General features: G+C 41.3%; 1 protein-coding gene across 1 annotated transcript in view; it reads left to right on the top strand.

The window, feature by feature from the left end:
- AFF3 (ALF transcription elongation factor 3) overlaps nt 1-20,232 on the top strand; it is a 452,244-nt gene that overhangs the window by 338,434 nt on the left and 93,578 nt on the right. The window contains exon 8 of the mRNA XM_054009691.1: nt 3,459-3,510. Coding sequence (XP_053865666.1) covers nt 3,459-3,510 — 52 coding nt within the window. The remainder of the gene's footprint in view (nt 1-3,458; nt 3,511-20,232) is intronic.

The raw sequence follows: 20,232 nt of genomic DNA, 5'->3' as shown, positions 1-20,232 counted from the left end.
TATCCAACTGAGCTCCTCAGCCGGTGTGCAGGAGGAGACTCTCAAGGCCACATCTCCAAAAGCTATAGAAACAATTGACAGAGGCACTGTTGTGAGTGCATACACCACCTTGATTCATACAAATTACATACACCACTTTCTCACTCTCCCTTGGCAAGCACACAGCACATCGACAGCCCTAACCATGGTGAATTGGACACAAGGGAGAGGGGGTAAGATGGAACAACGGGTGGGGAGAGGTTAACAGGGGGATCATTAATCATTACAAGTCCTTAGGGACACTATTCTGAATACTGGCACTGTTTTCCATAGTCGGGGTAATAGAAGCTGATATCTCGCTCCTGAGGGTAACTAAGGATGCTCCTGCATGCGTGCGGCTGCAGACCAAGTCCATATGCTGCTCACCTGTGTGCTACTTTGGTGCCTGCAGACATAACTGCTGATTGGCACAGCAAAGTTTCCTTCCGCAGGGGAAGGAACAAGGCAGCCCTCTTGAGGAATCTGCAGCAAAGGATTGCAGAGTACCTCCACAAAAGTTTCCTAGAGATCAGTACGGAGGATTCCCGGGACATCCTGGTGTGCATCAACAAACTTTTCAACATGTCCCCACCTTCTCCCTCTCCCCCCATTCTACACAGTGGAATGAGAAACAGATGCATACAATGCTACTGTTAGTTATTTCTATCCCTCTTCTACCCTGGAAACAAAAATAGCTCTACCTCATTTCTCCCTGCAATATCAAGGCACAATGAGTACTTACCAGAGCTCCCTTCTCCTGCATCTGGCATGCCAGAGCCAGAGTGCTGGGACTGGCTAAATCCCTCCGGAGATTAAAACAAGCCATGCCACTGGACAACCCTGTCACCTGTCCTCCATCCTCCTCCAACTTCAGTTCCTCATCCACTTTGTCCTCGGGGTTCACTCCACTGGCTGCTGCCTCCAGTCCCCATGGAGTATCCACGGGGCTCTTGGCAGTGGAGGTGGGGTTGCCACCGAGGACATAGGCGCCAACTCTGTGGGTGCTGTAGCACCCACGGGAAAAATTAGCGGGTGCGCCTCACCCACCGGCAGCCATGCTCCCCCCTCCTTGTCTCCTTCTGCTCCCCCTGCCTGAGCACACTGCGTCCCCGCTCCTCCCCCTCCCTCCCAGTTCTTTCCACCACCTAACAGCTGTTTGGCAGCACTTAGAACTTTCCAGGAGGGAGGGGGAGGAGCGGGGATGCGGCGCGCTAGGGGAGGAGGCGGAGAAGAGGCGGGGCAGGGGCACGGACTTGGGGGAAGAGAGTGGAATGGGTGTGGGGCTGGGTGGGAAAAGGCAGGGTAGGGTGGGGACTTGGGGGAATGAGTGGAATGGGGATGGTGTGAGGGCAGTGCAGGGGCGGGAAGAGGCAGGGTAGGGGCGGGGCCAGGGGCAGGGGGTATCAAGCACCCACCGGGCAGAGGGGAAGTCGGCGCCTATAACCAAGGATGGCGTGCAGCTCCTTGTAAAAGCGGCATGTCTTTGGCAACACACCAGACTGACGATTGACCTCCCTTACCTTCTCGTATGCCTGCCTCAGCTCCTTGATCTTGGTACAGCACTGCTGCGTGTCCCTCTCAAACCCATTCAGCTCCATGCCAGGAGCAATCTGCCCGTAAGTATCGAAGTCCTATGGCTGGAGCAGAGCTACAACTGCACAGCCTCCTCTCCCCACAGACCCAGCAGATCCACCAACTCTGGTGTACACAGTGCATTTGTGTGGGGAGCTGCCATGGGAAGATGCTATGTGAGCTGTCCACACTGAGAAAACAGGAAGTGGAATTTCAAACATTCCCAGGGCTTTAAATGGGGGAGGATTGCATTCCTGTGTACCTGGCTGCAGGGCCGGAGTTCAAAGTGGTGACCAGAGCGGTCATGATGGGCATTGTGGGACACCTCCTAGAGGCCAGTTAGGGTGCCATAAGCAACATAGTGTCTACACTGGCACTGCCTCTTTCTAACTTCATCGCAAAAAACTGTATGGCTCTCGTCCAGGTGGTTTTATTATGCTTGCATAGCAAGAGAGTTAAATTAGCGGGAGGAGCATTGCAGTGTATAAACCTCCACTATTTTGTCAAGAAACTGTAGTGTAGACATGTCCTCAGTTTGCAGCCAGATTTTGCTGAAGCTGGCACTTCAGTTTTGAATCTCTACCACAGAGAAAGAAACTTTGCATAAGTAGCAGTAAATCCAGAATAAACAGCAACAGAGTTAATTAGACTGTGGGATGGTAGGAGTTACCCTTTACAGTCCAACTTTCCACTATTGCAGTTGGAGGTAGCATCAGCCTTCCCAACCTTATAAAGAGCATGGATTAACCTGGAAGCTGAAACCAAGGTATTTCTCCAGCAGTGAGATGCTCTTTGTTCTGTAGCTGCAGTGGTAAACTGCTAGTGGTGCCAGTAACTGTAAGTCGTATAGAAGCGTGGCTAGAGTTGTGTGCTCCTTTTAGATATGGTGTTCCTTTGCCTTCTGTGTGATGTTGTGAAACATACACCCTGTTATCCATTTAAGAATTAGGTTTTTCAGCCACCTTCTCATGAGATTAGGCACAAGTACAAGGAGGTGGTTTGAGATGATTACATACGTTTCCTTTATATATTTACATTCTGGGGACCACCCACATCACAGAATATATTTAAATTGTTCACCAAACTTTCTTTTGGAGTCAAGACTAAATTACAGATTCACTTTTCCCAGACTACAAGAAAAATTTGCTACTTTTCTAATGACTATTATTAGACGCTTTTTTTTTAAAGAGTAGGATCTCTTCACTGGAGACCTTTCAAATAGTGGGGAAAGTCTTCACATGTCCTAAATTCCTTTAACTGCTAGTTATTTAACTCTAGGTTGCAATAAAATTCTAAGAGGTTGAAAACAAGCTCCTTTTTTTGCACACAAATTTAAATATTTTGGTGGTGGTTTGGGGAAAAGGGGTGAAATCCCCATTAGAAAAGGTGAGTTCTTGTCTATTTTCAAATGATATGGACAAATTCTTCTGAGCTTTATGGCATTATAGTATTATTTTAATTATTTCAAGCGATAAGTCAGCATTGCTTCAAGGCTGTAATTGAGCAAAAAAAAATGGCCTTTGGGAAACATGAGGTCAGTCTTATTTGATGTCACAACACTGCCAGTGTAAATATCTACTAGAAAGCTCTTTGTAAGTTCTAACCCTAATGGAGTAATCTTTTCCTCTGTTGGGGAATGCACACCTGTCAGTATCAAAAATGTTCTTTTATAACATTTAAAATCTGTCATGTAATGCTTTTAATTACCATAATATTCTCAAAATCCATTGCTACTGTAATAATCAATTGGTTTCCTCGAGTATTAATAGTCAACAACAAGTTAACAAGCTAGTTGGCAACAAATATAATACTTCATGTCTAATTATTTGGGTAATTAAAATGTACTTTTTCTATTATTCTTTCTCCAGAATGCTAGAAGATGACCTCAAGTTAAGTAGTGATGAAGAAGAGAATAATCAGGTATGAGCTACTAAATTCAAATGTAATCTGTATAATGTTTAATACCAAGACTGATTTATTCAAGTAATATTACCCTATTACTTCTAAAGTATGTGTAGAGGTTATCAAAATAATTTGAAGTACTGTAAATGAAAAACCAGATGTGCTTGTTTCATGCCAGATTGTTTGTTTTAACTACTGTATTTAGTGGAAATGTGCTACACTGCTCTTGATTTATTAGCTTGATGTAATGCGGAAATATTTTTGGATAAGTCTGTTTTTTAAATAAAAAAGAATTCTGTATTAAAGACTCAGGTCAAAATCTTCAACCCTGGGTGTCCAAAGTAAGGGTCCTAAATCTATATCTGGCACCAAAAATAAAAATGGCCTGATTTTCAAAAGGTGCTCAGCTCCTGCATCTGCCATTGAAGTCAATGGGATTTGCAGGTGCCCAGTACTTCTAAAACCCAGGCCACTTACATGTTAGTACATGAATTTAGGTGCATAACTTTAGGTGCCCAGGTGTGAAAAGGTTGATCTCATTCTTTTAATTTCTCTTTAGTTTGGCTACATCTACGCTTGAAGCTAGGGGTGTGATTCCCAGTTCATACAGACATAGTCACGCTAAATCTTATTGCACTAGAGCAGTGGTTTTCAACCTGTCGTCTGCGGGCACCCAAAGGTCCGTAGACTATGTCTAAGATTTCCAAAGGGGTCCGCACTTCCATTTGAAATTTTTTAGGGGTCTGCACATGGAAAAGGTTGAAAACCACTGAGCTGGAGCAGTTTTTCTCAACTTCTGGTCTATGGACCGGCGCCAGTTCCTGAGATTTCCCTGACACAGTTTAGAAAGGCAGCAAGCCAGTCCCTGGTATCAAAAAGGTTGCGAAACACTGAGCTAGAGCACTAAAAATAGTAGTGTAGCCGCAATAGCACAGACAGCAGTGAGCAGCAGCATGAGCTAGCCACCCAGAATACAAACCTGTGTGGACCCCATGGGTAGTACTTGGGGCGGGTAGCCCATGCCGCCGCTGCCCATGCTACTGCAGCCACACTACTGGTTTTAGTGCTCTTGCTCAATGAGAGCTAGTGCGAGTAAGTTGATTCAACTCAAAATCGCACCCCTAGCTCATAGTGTAGACATAGCCTAAGTGTTGGTATTTTAAAACATGCTGCAAACTATAAAGAAGTCAAACCCTTTTGATATTTATATTAGATAAACTAATATTTCACCAATTTTGAATAAAACAGTTGGGTGTTAAGAAGATTCAGCGCATGGATTAAAGTTGTTTATCATATTTATAAAATTTCTTTTTGTGTAATGTATTTCATGCAAGGGATCCCGAAACATGTCCAAGTTAATTACTTTTCTTGCATGTCTAGGCAGTTTAATGTACAGTACGTAGACAGACTAGGGCAAGGTGACATAAGGGACAAGGAGGATGTTTTGGGAACAGTAATTGAGCCCAAGGAATTGTTGGGTTCAAGGAGTAGGATTTATGTGTTTTAGGAGAAAAAGTTAGGATTTAGGAGTCACAGTAAACCACTGAGTTAAGGAAGAAGAGATGAGTCTCAATTAAGGATGGGATTTGGAGTCATGGAAACATGGGACAGGGTAGCTGTTTCTGCAAATGGTAGAAAATAGGCATATGGATCTATATTTCCCATGGCAAATGGAGATAGGTATAAATAAGAAGGTGTATGCTAATCAAGGAATGCAGGGTATAAGAACATAATACATTTTGGGGGGGGAAATTTGTTGTTAAATCCTGCCTACTTCCACAGACCTGGTGTCTTTTTCTCCCCATGCCACAACATCTTCAAGCTAATAATACCTTTCCTATGGCTTAGCAACTGGTATTGTGAATGTTAGCTTCTGGAATACTAAGTACCGTGCGATAGAATATTACAATGTCGCCTTATTGTTTTGTATGATCTATTTCTCTGCTTATACCACCTAATATCTTCTTTACCTTTTTAATTATTAGTGTACAGTGCATTAATGATTTCAATGACTTTTACTCCGTTGCCCCTTTTTCCTTATCAGTGTGCTGGAAGATAGCTCCATTTAGCACATCTTCCTTGGAGTGGTTCCTCCATCTCAGATTAATTATTTTATATTTTAGACACTGACCCCCTTTTGCCGTCTGCAGGACCAATCAGCTAAATCATCAATATCCTATAGAATCTGTTTGCATCATTGTTCCTAAATATTTACTCTCCCTCTCAGTTTAATTATCTTAGAAATCCTGGAGATCTTGACCCCAATCCTGGGCTGCCTCCAAGCTGTGCTTAATGCCACTTTTGCCCTCTTTCCCACCAGTCCCCTGGGTGGCCAGGAACTAAGGTGTTCCTCAATGTAAATTAGAGCATCTTCAAGGCAGTTCTGACTTATATCATCTCCCTATGCCCTCCAGGGGCCATTCGGGAATGGGGGAACATTGCACAAGTGTGGAAGTGTAGAAATTCTTTGACCTTGTCCCATTTCCCTGGATATATATTCTATATCAGGGGTCAGGAGAATTACCCTCTATAGTGGTTCTTTGCCACCCAAGAATTTTTCTGCCACTGGATAGGTAAGACAACATTATGGCTGCCTTGTGCCACCAAAGAGGTATAAATCAACTGAAGCAGGCTGAGAAGCTAGTCCCCTATTTTGAACGATTTCAGCTAAATCATTTTATATGTTATGAACAGGACCGGCTCCAGGCACCAGCTTAACAAGCGGGTGCTTGGGGCAGCCAAGGGAGAGGGGCGGCACCTGCAGCAATTCGGGGACGGCAGGTCCCTCGCTCCCTCTAGGAGCAAAGGACCTGCCGCTGAACTGCCGCCGCCAATCGCGGCTTTTTTCTTTTTTTTTTTTTTTTTTTTTTTTGCTTGGGGCAGCAGAAATGCTGGAGCCAGCCCTGGTTATGAACACTTGATTTCCTAAAACTGTTCCCAGCGGCGATTTGGTCTTGTGGTTAAGACACTGGTCTGAAACTGAGGAGATTGAGTTCACTTCCTGGCTTTACCAAAGTGATCTTGAGCAAGTTGCTGAAGCTCTCTGTGTCTTGGTTCCTCATTTGCAAAATGGAAATAATCACACTTCTTTACTCCCATGGATTGTCTATCTTGTATACTTAGATCATAAGATCCTCCGGAAATGGGCTCTTTCTTGTTGTGTATTTATACAGTGCCTAGCAATATGGGGCCCTGAGCTGGCCTTCAGGCACTACCATAATACAAATAATCCTTAGTAATTTCCCTTGTTGATGAGAAAAGTAGTAAATGTTCATCTGATTAGCAAGAGATGTGCCTAAATGGGAGTAATCACTCTCCAGCCAGATTCACAGTTTACAACTACCTATCTCCATCTGAACTTCATGGCTTGGTTCCACCCCTGTAGCTGACATTTATCCCCTGCTGTTTACCAGGTTTTTACCCAGAAGCCTATTTTACTTCCTATTCCGTGACTGTTACCTTACCCATTACTCTCAGATTTGAGTCAGAGGAAGAGGAAGGAATGGGGACAGAGAAAAATATATGAATGAATTTCAGTTTTTTATATAACTAATTGCTATTATCCCTCAGAATAATTATAATCATTCAGTTAATTGAGGGGAAATTTTACAAGAACTAGAAAGCTTTTTTGCCATTACTTAAATCATGAAAAAAGATTTTTTTAACAAGAATTCAAAATTTGGAGGGAGATTTTGTATTTGATTTTGAAATATCCAAGAAGCCAATGAAAAATGCTGAGGTTATGCAGGTGAGGAGAGGAGCTGATACATGTCAACACTGATGTTTGGAGAATTGTGACAAAGCAAGAGAGCATGAATGATGGGGATACAAAGGTCAAGATGGGAAATGGATATGTGAATAAGAGCTTCAGTAGAGTGACCAAGGCCTTGTTGGATGTAGACTGTGTTCCAGGGGTTACAATAAGCAAGATTCACAGACTTGGGAGCTATGGGGAGGCAAAAGAGGATGGCGTTGAACTGAGTGTGTAAGCGAGCCTACAGTAATTACATTATCCACACATATTAGACAGTCAACTTTAATTACATAAATGTATTTTCCTCCTTTAATGAGCATAGTTTATCCATTTAAACTGATCATTTTAATTTTACAGGCAGTGATCATAGAAACTGATATGTAGAAGGAAAATTTCCAGTTGGCATATTTTATTTCACACACATTGAAGAAAATTTACCTTTTAATCCCCAATCAATATCTAAAGAGCACACAATTAACAGATAGCTCGGTCGTTAACATAAATCTACAAGTTAAAGAGCCACTTCCTTTTGATTTATAATGCATAGAGTAATAATTTTGTCATCATCTCTCTCAGAAAGTGTCTGATGCTTTGTAGCATGAAGATGTCAAAACTGTACTTAAGATTGTTCAGAGTACTGAACTGTGGTGGTTATTGCCTCTTGGTTCCCTGAAGTGTGGAATGGCACATGAAACATTCCCATTAGAATACTCTGCTCTTCATTGTAGAGGTCACTGGATAACTTAAATCAGTCTTGGGTGTAACATTAAAAGGAGATTGCCAATGGTAATGTGAACAATTCATTTTTTCTTCTTTGTCCTTTTACAATATGAAAATTTCCTAACAGAAAGCAGAGCCTTTAACGGAAAAAACTCTCTGGATTTACTTCTGCAATTCATGTCAATCAATGGCCAAATAAATTAACTGACTGCTATACATACATGGAATAATAATCTAACATATTTTTGCAACCCAAGTCTGTTTCCTTGAATGCATTTTTCTTCTCAGGATCAGGTTGGTTGCCGCTGAAGTTTTGTGGCTGTGAAAATTTATTACCCACAGAGTCAATCTACATTCAGGCTGCCAAGTCTGAATAAATAGAGTCATTGTGCTTGTCTGGAATATGTAACCAAAGTTCAACCAGTCAGCTTGACTTTCACATCCCAAGGGATTCATAAAAGCCAACACCCTGGTATGTGCTCTTGATTCCTGCCAAAATTTTGTAAAATTGTATAAACAGAAGTTGAAGAAGCAATCAAAACCTGGTCTGAGAAATGTGGCTCCAGACTCAAACTCCTGGTGTACTTGAAGAAAAGAACTGAGTTTTAATAGTTTGATTAATAATGATATGGACATCTCTTAGCAAGAACAGGTAAATATTTTATGAAGATTAAAGAGCTATATACAGGGTACATAGGAAATCAATGAATAATTATCTCAAATGCTACTTAATACGTTCATTTTGTCTATGTAAGTTACACAAAAGGAAAAATTAGAGCAGCTTTTACATATAAATAGCTGCCTTCTTTAGGCACTGATAGAAATAGACAAACACTGCAGGATCACACTATTAGACTAATACGTATGTAAGTTTCCTTCCATCTAAAATATAGCATTAAACACTAATGATTCTTAGCTTTAATATAATCCAAAATTAATAAGATGCTGTCAGGATTCCCAGTAGCACAGGAATTTAGACACTAGTTGAAAACTAGCAGCTCTTTCCCATCCTTGTGAATGAAGCAATAGTACATTAGTCCAGTCACTCAATCACAATCAATACAACTATATATCCCCCAGCAGAAAATAATTTGTTTTTAGAAGTCCTCAAGTTGTGCTTAGTGAATATGTTTTACTACAGCCTACATTATCGGACAATACTATGTCTTGCATTTCTGGCCATGCACTCACCATCAATACAAAGTTAAAATTTGTAATGAAAAGAAAGGCCATGCACATAAACTTCTCCAGAGTCAAATCATTTTTAACAAAGCTAAATAAATCCAAGTAAATACAGCCTCTACATTTGAATTTAAAAGACCCAGGTAATTTGAAACAGTTACTTATTTCAATCTGTAATTAGTTCCGAAACTGGGAGCAAAATGGCTACCTGCTTTTTTGCCATAAGATCTTAGATGATATTATGGGGCTTTATGAAGTCTAATATCAGCCAATCACAGAGCACAGCCAGGTGCATAAAAAGAAAATAGATCCATTAGGTAAATTGGAACAGGGCCATGCAATCTGTTAGTCGTCAGAACTATTTTTAGTCAGGTATCTTGCATAACAGGATGCTAATTGCATTTGCATATGCCATAGCCAGAGAATGTACACACATCTGGTCATTTCAGCATAGTACTCCCTCTATGCACCTCTTCGTTGGTGCTATACTTGGTGCCTACTCAGGAATGACAATGAGCAGAGAGATGAGAACAATCAGACCTAAAAAAACACAAAGCAAACATCTTTTCAACATCAGACCTGGGTTTAAAGGTTTGGAAACAAGAGGTTTAGGGTCTGATTCTGAACTACCAATATTAATGGGAGTTTTGCCATTTATTTCAATTGATTAAAAAAAAAATCCAAAAGCTTAGTCAAAACCTGTCTTTTTCAAACTAAGTTGTTCTCCAAGATGTTCTGGGAAACTTGTAAAAAAAACTTTCCTTTGAGAACAATCTGTTCATGATCATTCTGCATAGTACAAGAAACCTATCTCATGGTATTTTGGCACTTTGGCTTCTGATCCTGACCTGAACCAAGGAGAGCAAAGATGAGCAAAAATGAAAATAAAAAATGTTTGGTTTGAGGGATGGGTGAAGCCTCAGGCCAGCCCTTCCTTAATCTGGACTGGTTTGCTCATCCCTCTGTTCTGTAAATAATGTGACTATATTTCTTGATTGGAAAAAATCATCCTCATTATTAATATGAACTTCACTTACCCCGGGTAAGTCCATTATTATCTGCATATTAAAGGAATGATCCTTTTGGCATCAAACCAAACTAAAATCTGGAGCAAGATTTAAATAAGTCAATGGAGCCAATTTTCAGCAATGCTGTGGTTTGCCTGTACTGATTTTAAAAGCTTTGTTTCAGAGTAGCAGCCGTGTTAGTCTGTATCCGCAAAAAGAACAGGAGTACTTGTGGCACCTTAGAGACCAACAAATTTATTAGAGCATAAGCTTTTGTGGACTACAGCCCAGTGGCTGTAATAAATTTGTTAGTCTCTAAGGTGCCACTCTAAAAGCTTTGTGACATCTACATTTGCACTTTAGCAAGGAATGACAAGAAGACCAAGATTGCCTTACTGAAACTGACAGATAAGACAACATAAGAGTGCAGTCTGATCCTGCCAAACTTGGCTCACATCAGGGCCTGTCTTACAAAATCAGATTCAGTGTATGGAAGGCAGGATCAAGCTCTAAATCTGAATACTGTTGCCATGACTCACAGTGATAACATAAATTAGAGATTGGCCCAAATCACAGACTTCCCCAAAGTTTGGTGAGGTTCACAATAGATCATGTTCTGATTTGGGTTCTTCTCTAGTAGCAAACACTTAAAAATAGACTGTAAAGTAAACAAATACAAGCACATCTTTCTTCGCTCCCTATATTGATGCTGCTAAATAAAGTGGTTTCTTTACAACTTCTCCAAATTCTGTCTATTCCCACCATCACAACTGTTGTCCAAGCCTGAGGATTTCTCACCTTGACTACTGCAACCTCCTCATCTCTGGCTTCCTAAAACCTGGCCTTGTCTTCTTCGGTATACCAAAAACTCTTCCACTGAAATTATCTATATTGCCTGCTATCTGACCATGTCCAGCCCCAGTCACGAAGGGTCTGATCCAAAAATGAATGAAGTCATTTCAACAACTTCTGCTGACTTTAAAAGGCTTTGGATCAAACACTAAACTCTTTCACTTGTTTTCCCTTGCCTTCCATGTCAAATTTAAATCAAAGCCCTTCACAAATTAGCCCCTGCACCTCTCATTTCACGGTCATATCCTCTAAAGCAGCGCAATTAACCGCTGCCTCCCATCTCCTTGTCCCCCTTCATTTCCATTCCTTCTTCTATGTGAACATCTATACATGAAACCCATGTCATGCTTCCATCCTCTGCTCATCTCCTTAAAACACTTCTTCTATGAAGACCATAAATACTAGTTCTCCTGCCAAAGAGAGGAGACTTATTGCTTATTGTTAACAAGCAATAATAAATTAAAAAAAAACCATGACGCTCACAAGGCATGAGCTAACTCCACCACTCAATTGCTTGCATGCTGCTACATTTCATCTACCATCCCTTATCTGTCTATGTCTCCTTAGTGTAAGTCAGTGTTTCCTGTGCTGGAGAAGTAGCTCTCCCTCCAGAGGCAACAGATTAGTCAGGCAGAGACATGAGGCAAAGAAGATGAGTTTTGCTGAGGAAAGCTGCAGAACCTCCCCAGATCTGCCCCTCCTGCTCACTGCAAAAGTGCTGCCATGTCTGCAGATAACATAGCAGGCAGCTCTTTGAAAGCCATCTGTCTTCCTTCTCTCCCCTGCCCCCAGTATCTCTCTACAGGAACTATCTGTGGGAGCAGCCTACATATACCAGGGAAAAGGCTCCAGGTGCAGCCAAGCTACACTTCTCTGCTCCTCTGTATTTAACTAAGGCTTGGTGTGGTACCAGGATGCCCCTCCTCAGCACGAGTGGAAGTCTGAGGAGGGAGAAGATCAGAGGTACCAGAAGGGTTGACAGCAGGGAGCAGGGACAGAGTCAGCTAAATATGTGTCAAAGAGCAAAAAGAATACGAAAGAAAAAAGACAAGACAAAGAGAAAAGACAAGAAGGAATAAAAAGAACAAACAGAAATGACGGAAGAAAGGAGTCACAGTAACAACTGCTTTAGGACATTGCAAAGGGACCTGGAGAAGGGTCCATCTGCCAGATCATCAAAAGAAGTTTGAGAACCGCTATTGTAAACTCTCCAGGGCAAGGACCTTGGGTGAAATCGTGCACCCATTGAGGTCAATGGAAGTTTTGCAATTGACTTCAGTGAAGACAGGATTTCACCTCTTGTCTTCTCTCATGCCTCCTGACAGTTTGGGCAGTGACTAAAATACTTCGATACTTACAAAATATCACAAACAGTGATGACAGTGGACAGGGACAAAGTTAAGAATACTTGGGGTATCTAGATCTGCGTTCCATAATTTCATGTGTTTGGCTTTTTGGAATAGTCCAACTTTAACTTAAATTCTCAGGCTTGCTAATGATTTGTTTAAAACTATGGCATTCTGTTGAAGTTTGGGGTAGTTTCCCCTGATGTGTTCACAATTTCAGTGCCACTTTCACTAATTTTTTTTTTTTTTTTTTGTCTTGGATTAAGAGAATCCTCCTTTGAAAGAAGACTTTTTCTTTTCGCAAATTAATTGCTACTTCCCTGAATTGACAGAGAATTTTCCCCAGTGTCACCAGGCATTAGTAATTTTATTAATATAAGATAGAACAAACTTTAATATTTTTTGACGTAGACAAGTAGGATCCAAAGTAACTTGTGTCAGTTGGAATGCTACATGTGTATACAAAGAATCTGGCCATAGATCTTTATGGAGTTCTAAAGGCAGAATAGAAAAATAGAAAAATCAACATTTGTCAGTATGTAAACTTTGCTAAATGGCTAATACTATGTATGCAGCAAATTTGGCATTACAAATATTAACTAGTTAATACAATACCCCTGAGAGGTACTTAGCTATTATTATCATCATCTCTATGATATTGACAAGGAAATTAAGACAGACAGATTAAGTGACTTGTTCAAAGCCACATGATGAGACAGAGTCTGGACTAGAACCCAGATCTCTTAAGTCTTAATTCCAGACTCACATCTCTAGACCACACTGCCCCTTAAGATGAAGAAGGATTAAGAGACAATGAAGGAGAAAATGAACAACAAACTCCAGAAATATACTGATTAAAAAGCCCAAGGTGGCAAACAAATATTTGGGAGTTGAAAGCCTCCCACTCCCCCCCAAAAATCACAAAATTAAGAAAGATTTTTATGATTTCTTGAAACGTAGCTCTAGTGGGGACAACACAAAATTAGAAAATTGAGTAACTTTTTAGCTTCTGAACCTTAAATAACATTGACTGGATAATGAAACCACCACCAACACATAGCTATTGCAGATTTACAGAAGAAACACTCAAACTATATATCTACAAATTATTTTTAAAACTCTCAGAAAAAAAACAGATTGGAAAAATAATCCTCAGAATAACATTAAGAGCCAAGAATATAACAAGATAAAGTGTGCTGAAATAATATACAGTAAATCAGCTGAACATGAACTCCCAGTGCAGTCCTGGGTCAAAAGGAATAATGCAATTCTTGGTTGTATAAACAGAGGAATATCAAGTAGGAGTAGGAAGGTTATATTACGTCTGTATTTGGTTCTGATGTGATCACTGCTGGAATAGTATGCCCAGTCCTGATATCCACACTTCAAGAAGGATGTTGATAAATTGGAGAGGGTTCAGAGAAGAACCATGAAAATGATTAAAGGATTGGAAAACATGCCTTGTTGTGATAGACTTAAGGAGCTATGTTGTTTATCAAAAATAAGTTTAAGGGGTGGCTTAATCACAGTCTATAAGTAGCTACATGGGGATCAGAAATGTGATAATATATGGCTTCTGAGTCTAGCAGACAAAGGTGTCACTTCTAATGGCTGGAAACTGAAGCTAGACAAATTTGGACTAGAAACAATGTGCAAATTTTTAACAGTGAGGGTAATTAACCATTTGGGACAATTTATCAAGGGTTGTGGTGGATCCTGCATGACTGATCATTTTAAAATCAAGATTGGATGTTTTTCTAAAAGATACGCTCTAATTCAGCCACAGTTATTGAACTAGAAGCAGGAATTAATTCAGGGAAGCCTGTGGTCTGTGTTATACAGGAGGTCAGAGCAGATGATCACAGTTGACCCTTCTGGCCTTTTAGATCAGAAAAAATGTGTTTCTGATCTTAAAAATAAAAAGAGAGAAAATTAAAGAAAGATGAAAACCCGCCCACTGCCTAAATACAGGCATTGCAAACAAGGTAAAGTCTGATTGACAGGCCTCATGAAAGGACATTTGATCTGATGTGACTCCCAAGCTTCTGTATATTCTAATAATATTGGAATGCAGCTAACCTCATATCAGGTTTGACAGCTTTTAATAGAAGTTGAAATATACATATCTGTGTCTGCTTCCTTTTGCAACAGATGCTAATTTAAATAACAAATGCCTTATCATGTAGTTCTTCCTGTGTATCAGTGCCTTGAAGTGAAGGGGCAAAGGCACACTCTGTAGTCCAAATAATTGTCTTTATGATCATAGCCTTTCTGATTACTAGGCTGAGGTGGAACCTATAAATAGAGGAACACAAACAAGTTGAACTGGAATATACCAAGTGCAGTTACGTCCATTATGTTAACTGAATAAAGTTCAAGGAGGCAATGGACCAAATTCTTTTCTCACTTACAATGGTACAACCCTAATGAAGTCTATGGAATTATACTGGCATAACAGAGAGCATAATTTGGCACAGTACATTTAACCTACTGTACTAATGGCCAGCAGCTAGTCCTCAGGAGAGTAAAAATTGACAGCAGAGTAACTGCATATACCCACCACAAGCTAGCTGGATCTCATGTGCCAAAGTGTGTGCTCTAGGTGTAAGTGCATACACTTCAGTGTGTGGCTACTGTGTCTCAAAGACACTCTTACAGCCCATCAGAACATTTTTCAGTACCTTTAATTAGCCTGTTTTCCAAAAATCCTTGCAAACTCAGTGGTTTATGTAGCAACTCTGTTCCCAGTAAATAAAAAAAGTAGAGCTTTCTGGGTCCACTTTAACTCTCCAGGATGTCTGTCTCAACAGCTCCATTCAACTTGTTCTGCTCACTGCTTCATGCCAATTACAATGAACTAGCTCGCTGCTCAGTCCCAATTACAATGAAGACATTTAATTTCCTTTTTGATTTCCCTACAACAACAGATTGCAACTTGTGGCACTTCAAGTAGTTTTGGTAGCTCATTTAATACACACTGAAACCTGAATATCTGCTGATTGTGTTCCCCAGCACCAGCTCATTGCAATAAAGGATGAAGAGAAGAGATGCAATCTCCAGAGCATGAGAATCTGAACATGATTACTGCTGGCAGAAATCTTGTTTTGTCTCATAGTCTTGGGGTACAGTTAAAATCTTTCATGAATGATTAATGAACTATAGTCAAATCAATGAAACTTTGTTCTGAATGTATCCATAACCTACTCAGGTTGGGGATGGAGGTGGCAGAACAAGCCTGGCCCTTGTAATTTGCGACCGTTGAAGTATTCATCTAACGTACTGTGGCTAGTTTTTCAACTTTCTTTCCATGAGTCACCAAAGTGATTCTTTACTTTGCTGTTTCCTATCCAGCAGTAAATTTTAAATTCAATGGGCCAAATGCTGAGACCAGGGCCGACGAGGGGGGGAGGGGAGCAGGTACAAATTACCGGGGCCTGGCGGTCCGGAAGGGGGCCCGGAGCCCGGCTTCCCACACCTCTCGTCGGCCCTGTTTAGCCGGTCCGCCCTTGCTGGGGGGCCTGAAAAAAATTTTTACCGGGTCCCAAACCCGCTCTCGGCAGCCCTGGCTTGAGACCCTTATTTATGTTGTGTCCCTTACTCTGTGACTATGAGAGGAGTAAGATTTTACTCACTGTAAGTAAGGGTATCTGAGTCTGGCCCATAATTGATTGTTTAATTATTTATCAACAGAAAAATTAGAATATTAAGCCAAAACACCCACTGTATTTTTTATAGTGATAAATCATGAAGGTCTTCAAATTCTCTCAGTGACAAATTCTCTTAGTTTCTCAGTCCTTATTCTTTTAACCAACGCAATCACTTACTTTCAGGAATTATTTAACATATTCTCATCTTCTTTCTTGATGGATGATGAGTTGTCCTCAGTAAAGTTGTTAATGATGTAAAATGAAATGCAAATTAAATGGCACAATCAAAATCAAACTATTAAAAATAGTGGAGCAGGCAATAGATGGTACTAAATACTATCCTTTTGCTTGTATTGTTAAGCAGATAATACTGGCATATTTAGAAGCATGATAAATCACAGAGCTGTTCTTATAGTCTCATTGGTAGAATGTTATACAGTCAAGCAACAAATGATTTGCCTTGTACAATTTCTTCTGCATCATACCAACTTGACCCAGGTAAGAGGGGGAAATTTGTTAGAAGCTTCAAATGAAAAGCAAATTGAAAATTTCAATAATTGTATTCAAACATATTTTCAAATGGTCATTGCAAACATTGTGAGAGGGGCCCCAGCAATCTAAAATGGTCTGCAACTGTTCGCTTGCTGGAATACAGGAAGCTTTCCATGCCTTATTTTCCCTGCACTCTGGAGTCTCTCTCCGCCTCACAGTCTCAGAGGGAGTTATTCTCAGGTCACAGATCAGCATGGAGGCAGAAGCATCCTTAAAGAGGCTCAGACAGGAATGTGGAACCTGAAGGTCAGCAATGGTCCTCTCCTTTTTTTGGTTCTTTCTACCCTGCCTGCTCTCTGGACTCATTCTGCTCCCGAGAAAGGGCCACCACTTGGGATCACCTTTCCAAAGCTGGCAACAGGCAGATGGGCTTACCTCAGTAGGGTCCTCGAGGGCCAGCCTGGAGGACTGGATGCAGGTGCAGTCAGGGAGCAGGAGATATGAGGCATTCAGATATCACCTTGATGAGCACAGTATAAGAACATAAACAATAGAATAAAGAGCCCCGTTGTCCAGCCCATCTTCATCCTTCAGCCATCTCTGCTGAGCTCAGCCTGTGTCTAGGCTTGAAGGGAAAAGAGCCAGCCCTTTTCCTCTCTCAAAATAGCCCCTGTTCTTGGGAGTTAGGGAATGGAAAGGGTACTAGACATGCCTCTACTCCCCTACAGGTATCATTTAGAATGGTCAGAGACCCATCTCCCTCTCCTCCTCTTAGCCATGATGGCAGTGATTGAAGAGACTGCATGAGTCCACTGTAACCAGTATGCCCATCTGCACCTCCTGACGATCAGAGCGATAATTGGCTTAGTCCTTAGGGCACTTTTCTCACAGCAAAGGTTTTGTCCAACAACGATGTGCCAGAAGAGAGAGACTTGTTCTGGTGGTGTCTATTCTAATACACTGGAAGGCGCAGTGCCTGTTGTCCATCAAGGCAGTCCATCTTGCAGGATCTCTGAGTGGACTGGCTGATATGTCTGGAGCTGTGTCCAGGAAAGTGGGTCTTAACCCCAAAGACTTTTCAGACAGTGTGCTCCCAGTGGGACATCTCCAATAGCGTATAGTAGAAAATATCAGATTCCTCAGATTCTGCTTCTTGTACTAGAAACTGCAAGCCTATGCCATGGGCATGTTCTTATTTAGCTTGAGAGGCCCACTGATATACAGCATTCCACCCCTTCCCATTCATTCACTGGTCCTGCAAAAGGTTTAGGCAAAGAAGGAAACTTTCATCCTGACCAGACAGTCCTGGAGTTTGGGACATGGGATATAGAGTTTCCTTGGTTTCCACTGACGAAACATCTGGTGACAGATAGCACTCTAGGAAAAACTCATCTCATATCCTGGTTCCCTGATATTCCTGATGTGGCAAAGTCATTTGACCAGAGTACCTGTCACCAATCCCAAAAGCATCCCTTTCTAGAACAAGCCATTATACCTGGGACAAGTTGAACTACCAATACACAGGATGGACAGCCAGCTCTTATTCCATCCCTCCGGTCCTAGAATGCCTGCCGGGGTGCTCAGAAAGGGCGCACCCCTTAGTATCTTAAAAGAATAAGCATCAGGGATCCTCTAGAATGTTTTCGAATAGGCTGTCACTTGCTAGTCATCCAAGTTTTTGAGGGTAATAAAAATAGCTGTGCTAGGCTGAGACCAATTGTGTTTGTGTGGCAGCTTACAGTAGTGCTCTCCAAACTACCTTATCCAGCTTTTAAGCCCTGAGTATTGGGCTCCTTGTTCTAGCTTTCCCCTTAATGGATATTTATTCTTATTTCTATCGGTAGCATCCAGTGGATTTCTATTAGGGTAACACAAATCGCCAGTCAGGATTGAGAGCCCATTATGCTAGAAGTTGTATAAACATATAGGCAGATGTGGACTATTATATGTGCCAGACAGGTGAGTGATCTGGCTGTGAATCACAAGAAGATGCCTGTTCCTAATCATTCCTAACAACAGGGTCTAAGGATAGTCCTTTCTTTATTCCTATCGTAAACTCTAGTTTCCACTGGAGCCAAATCTTTAACCTTCCTTCATTCTCTTCTCATCCATCTACTCCAAAGGAAGCCTCATGGCACTCTCTTGATGATAATCAGGGCTAGTGAATCATTACGCAGGGGTCAAGATTTTTAGACTCTTTTTAAGGGATCAGAAAAGGGGAATGGCTTCCCAGTAAAATGACAGATTTGTGGCTAGTTTTGTATATGAAAGAAGCCTACATAGCCAGACTCGCGTAGCCACTAGGTGTTAAGGATCGCTCCACCAGAAGGATGGCTCTCATCAACAGTGAGAGTATCAGCCTCCATTACAGTGTGGAAGTTAACATATCTGTGGAGACTTTCAGACAACGAGTTCTGGGAATCATAGCCCAAGACACTGTCACCTAATTCTCCACAGTTAGTATGCCACCCAGTGACGATAATGTGTAATGCTAGGCTTTCCCCATTGTAGATTAGCGACTCTCCACTCACAGAAATGAAGATTTAGGTGTTGTCTTGTAAACTAAGTTGGGCAGAGGTAGATGACCAGTTTGTAAGCCCCACCCGAGTTATAGTTTGGAATGATATTTTCAGGTTGTAGTCTGTTGAGTTGTGTGAGATGCTAAGAAAGTTATCAGCTGTAGCTGAGAGGCAGGCCACAGGGACAGAGGGCACAAGTTCCCTGACAACCGAGGCAGAGTTACCTGTATACAAATAATCAAGGATGTGCAGCCCATTCCAGGTTGGTCGTGCCCCTGAGCAGAAATTCGCTTTTGGTCTGTCAAGTTACTGTGCAGCAAGCCAGAGCTCACCACAAAATAAGACTGAGACCTTCCTTTTCTCCCATGGGAAAAGAAGCTTTGTACTCCTGCCTGAACCCTAAGGATCCACTCCATTGTTCTCACTGCTTATACCCTGCGTGTCAAGGCCACTTATTGGGTTTCCCTTTTCATCCTGACAACACAGCTTTTGATTGGCTAGAATGGTTTCTGATGAACTGCACAAGTCACTTCCTTCCCATCAAATGCTGAGCATGCTGCCTCCAGGGCACTCCACCCCTGACAGCCTCAAAAGCCAAACATCAATCTGAGAACTATTTCAAAACTAAACTGATAATTGCAAAGGGAAAATTCATATTTAACACTCCGCCCCTTGTCTCTAAATACCACTTAACCATGTGCTTCTGTTGTGCCATCTCGCTAATCCTAAAAGAGAAGGCACAAACTAAACATATACAATTATATTATAGTCAAGGCCTTAAAATGTATTATCAGAACATTATAGATTTTATCTTAGCTTGCAATTAGTTACTGTGCTGAAGCCATGAGTCAAGCCACTTGAAATGATTCAAGTGTGGGAAAGAATAATAATAAAGAGGCAAGCTAGCTCAGTGATAGGCTTGTGGGTCCTATTGAATTTGAAAGGCTATGATTTCTATTCCTAGACCCGTCAGTTAACATAATAACAAGCACCATGCTTCCCCACCCCATTCAAGGACTTGTACTAAGCAAGAATTGAGAGCCAAAACAGCAACAGGTCAATCCTGTACAGTGTAGTCAAAAGTTGCCAGGAAATTATCATGGCAGTACTCTTGAAAAGCCTGCCGCCACTCTGGCCGTCTTTGCTAAATTTATAATTGTAGCTACAGGCTCCATCGCAAAAGGAACCCAATATATGATGTTTGTTTCTGTGGCAAGAATG

Source organism: Malaclemys terrapin, chromosome 1 (assembly GCF_027887155.1).
Source record: "Malaclemys terrapin pileata isolate rMalTer1 chromosome 1, rMalTer1.hap1, whole genome shotgun sequence".
NCBI lineage: Eukaryota > Metazoa > Chordata > Testudines > Emydidae > Malaclemys > Malaclemys terrapin.
The sequence above is the reverse complement of the archived record's forward strand: the minus strand, read 5'-3'. Positions and strand labels throughout refer to the sequence as shown.